The 2,908-nt window shown below is 39.0% G+C and overlaps 1 protein-coding gene across 1 annotated transcript; it reads left to right on the top strand.

The window, feature by feature from the left end:
- The first annotated feature begins 609 nt into the window (after nucleotides 1–609).
- Nucleotides 610–2,423, top strand: LOC149383488 (uncharacterized). The gene is made up of 3 exons (XM_089627814.1): nucleotides 610–622; nucleotides 730–859; nucleotides 1,157–2,423. The coding sequence occupies exons 1-3, from the start codon at nucleotides 610–612 to the stop codon at nucleotides 2,421–2,423; spliced, it is 1,410 nt and encodes a 469-aa protein (XP_089483940.1).
- The last annotated feature ends 485 nt before the right edge of the window (nucleotides 2,424–2,908 follow it).

The following is a 2,908-nucleotide window of genomic DNA, read 5'->3' as shown; positions in this document are numbered from 1 at the left end:
TAATACTTAAAATATAAAAAAATTAACAAAATTTTACTATTTGATTTCGGGAGGGAAATTTCACACTACCAAAATTGTTTCCCACCCATATATGAATATGAAAAGTAAGAAAAAATGACTAAGTATACTTGTACACAACACGAGGAACTAAAACAACTGAAACATTTATTATACCATATCTAATATTGCTCCAAAAAAAAAACATTCGAACAAGAACTTGACTCTCGTTGACCACCATCACTGACACCACCCAACATTGACCACCGTCGCAGCTTTGCCGGCGACACATCACAACCCTAAAAACCTTGTTCTAGGTCTTCCAGTCATAATCCTAACGTCGTCGTCTTTGATCGGTATGAGCTTTTTTTCCGTTCTTCATCAGTTTTGTTGCTCGATTTGGGGTTATTTAGTAACGGATTTGAGAAATTTAGGGTTAATGTCTTAGAAATTTGTGGTTTATTTGAGGTCTCATTGCTTTGTTGCTCGATTTGGGGTTATTTGGGGTCTCATTGCCTGTTCTTACCTATTTGTAGATTAAGAATGCAAATTATCTAGTTTATTCAGTTTTGTGTATGTTTTCTTATGTACAGAGATTAAACTCAGTCAACAATGGTTCGCGTGAGTAAGTAAACTGAACTCTATGTGTGTGCTTGTGATTGCTAATTGAACTCTGTGTGTGTGCTTGTGGTTGCTAATTGAACTCTGTGTGTTTGGTTTATTATGTTTTAGAGGTTGGTCATGCTCATCCAAAGGTCTCAGAAGTGACAAAACGGATATTAGAAGCCGTTAAAAAGACTTCGAGATCTTCTGGTCATGGGGATAGTTCCCGAGAAGCACACGTTGGTGATCCTAGTACAAAGTAAGTACTTTTATGCTTCATATGTCATTTACACATTTACAAAGTACAAAGTAAGTTCTTGTTGATCTGGTTGTAGAAATATTAGACTATTAGGTCATTTAATAAATTGATTTAAATAACACATTTTCACAGAATTGACAAGTCATGGTTAAATTCCGATAGACGCTCAAAAGAATTTGAAGATGGTGTTGAATCTTTCTTACAGTTTTGTAAAATTAACTTACCCAATTTGGAGTCCTTACGATGTCCATGTAAAAGGTGTGGAAATATGGGATCGCATTCTTTTGAAATCATCAGAGAAAATCTTTTCTGTAATGGTATGGACCAAACATACGTTATTTGGACATGGCATGGTGAAAACATGGTATGTAGTACAGACAAAAAGCTCATCCACCAACCAAAAACACATACTTTTGGTGACTGCGATGATGCTTTTAATACCGTTGAAATGGTTAAGGCCGCTAATAATCTTCTGGAAAAAGATTATGACATGTTTGTTGAATACGTAGAAGATGCGAAAAGGCCACTCTACGACGGTTGTTTGAAATTTACTAAGTTATCAGCTTTAGTAAGATTGTACAATCTGAAAGTCAAACACGGGTGGAGCGATACAAGTTTTGACGAGCTGTTGATGCTGTTGGGTGACATGTTTCCGAAAGGAAGTCAATTGCCAAAGTCTATCTACGAGGCCAAGAAGACGTTGTGTACCTTAGGTATGGAATATGAAAAAATCCATGCTTGTCCTAATGACTGTATTCTGTATAGGAAGGACAAGGTTGATTTCGATGTTTGTCCTGTTTGTTATGCATCTCGGTGGAAAATTCCAAAAGGGTCCATGAAACCTACAGTAGGTGTTCCAGCAAAAGTCTTGTGGTATTTTCCCCCAATACCCAGATTTAAAAGAATGTACGGTACACCGGAAATAGCGAAGAATCTGACTTGGCATGCCAACGATAGAGAAGTCGACGGGTATTTGAGACATCCAGCCGATGCAGCTTCGTGGAAATCGATAGATAAGAAGTGGCCTGCTTTTTCAGATGAATCAAGGAATCTTCGATTGGCTGTAGCGGCTGATGGGATTAAACTGTATCATTCTTTCAGTAGTCAGCATAGTACGTGGCCTGTTACGTTGATAACATATAATCTTCCTCCGTGGCTGTGCATGAAGAGGAAGTATATCATGTTAACGTTACTGATATCGGGTCCCAAGCAACCGGGAAATGACATCGACGTCTACTTGAAACCCCTCGTGGACGACCTGAAACTGTTATGGAGCACAGGTATCGAAGTTTTTGATGCTCATTTAAAAGAGACATTCACTCTTAGAGCCATTCTGCTATGGACAATAAACAATTTGCCAGCGTATGGAAATATGAGCGGTTGTGTCGTAAAAGGCTACAATGGTTGTCCTGTATGTGGTAAAGACACACATGGCTTGTATCTTCGTCATAGCAGGAAGGTCGTATACTTAGGTCATCGCAAGATTTTGAACCGGCATCATCCTTTCAGAAAAGCAAAGAAGGCATTTAATGGGTCCCAAGAACACGGTGATGCTCCTACATGATTGTCCGGAACAGAAGTCTTACAGAAGGTGACTCGTATTGGATATGTATACGGGAAATGTTCGAAGAAGAAGAAGGGTGAAGAAAAGGCAGATCCGATACTCCCTTGGAAAAAAAGGTCAATCTTCTTTGATCTTGAATATTGGGAGTTTCTTCATGTGCGTCATATTTTGGACGTAATGCATGTCGAGAAGAATGTGTGTGAAAGTATTATAGGAACATTGCTTGATGTCTCGCACAAGTCAAAGGATGGTCTTAAAAGTCACTTAGATCTTCAGGATATGGGCATCCGGACCAAGCTTCATCCAAAGGTTGCTGACAAGAAAACATATTTGCCTCAATCAACCTACACATTGACGAAGGAAGAGAAGAAAAGGTTCTGCAATCTGTTGTCAGCGCTCAAAGTGCCCGATGGCTACGGTTCCAACCTTAGAAACTGTGTATCGATGGAGGAGTTAAAACTGTTTGGATTGAAATCACACGATTA

This window comes from Urtica dioica, chromosome 10, assembly GCF_054948205.1.
Source record: "Urtica dioica subsp. dioica isolate 48M chromosome 10, U.dioica_male_clone48M_v1_H2, whole genome shotgun sequence".
Classification (NCBI taxonomy): Eukaryota; Viridiplantae; Streptophyta; class Magnoliopsida; order Rosales; family Urticaceae; genus Urtica; species Urtica dioica.
Note: the sequence above shows the minus strand (reverse complement) of the source record. Positions and strands in the feature narration are given on the sequence as shown.

Bases quoted from the DNA above. Each gene is read 5' to 3' on its own strand.
- LOC149383488 (XM_089627814.1), top strand. The intron at 860-1,156 runs GTAAGTACTTTT...TGAAATCATCAG, and splicing joins GTTGGTGATCCTAGTACAAA to AGAAAATCTTTTCTGTAATG.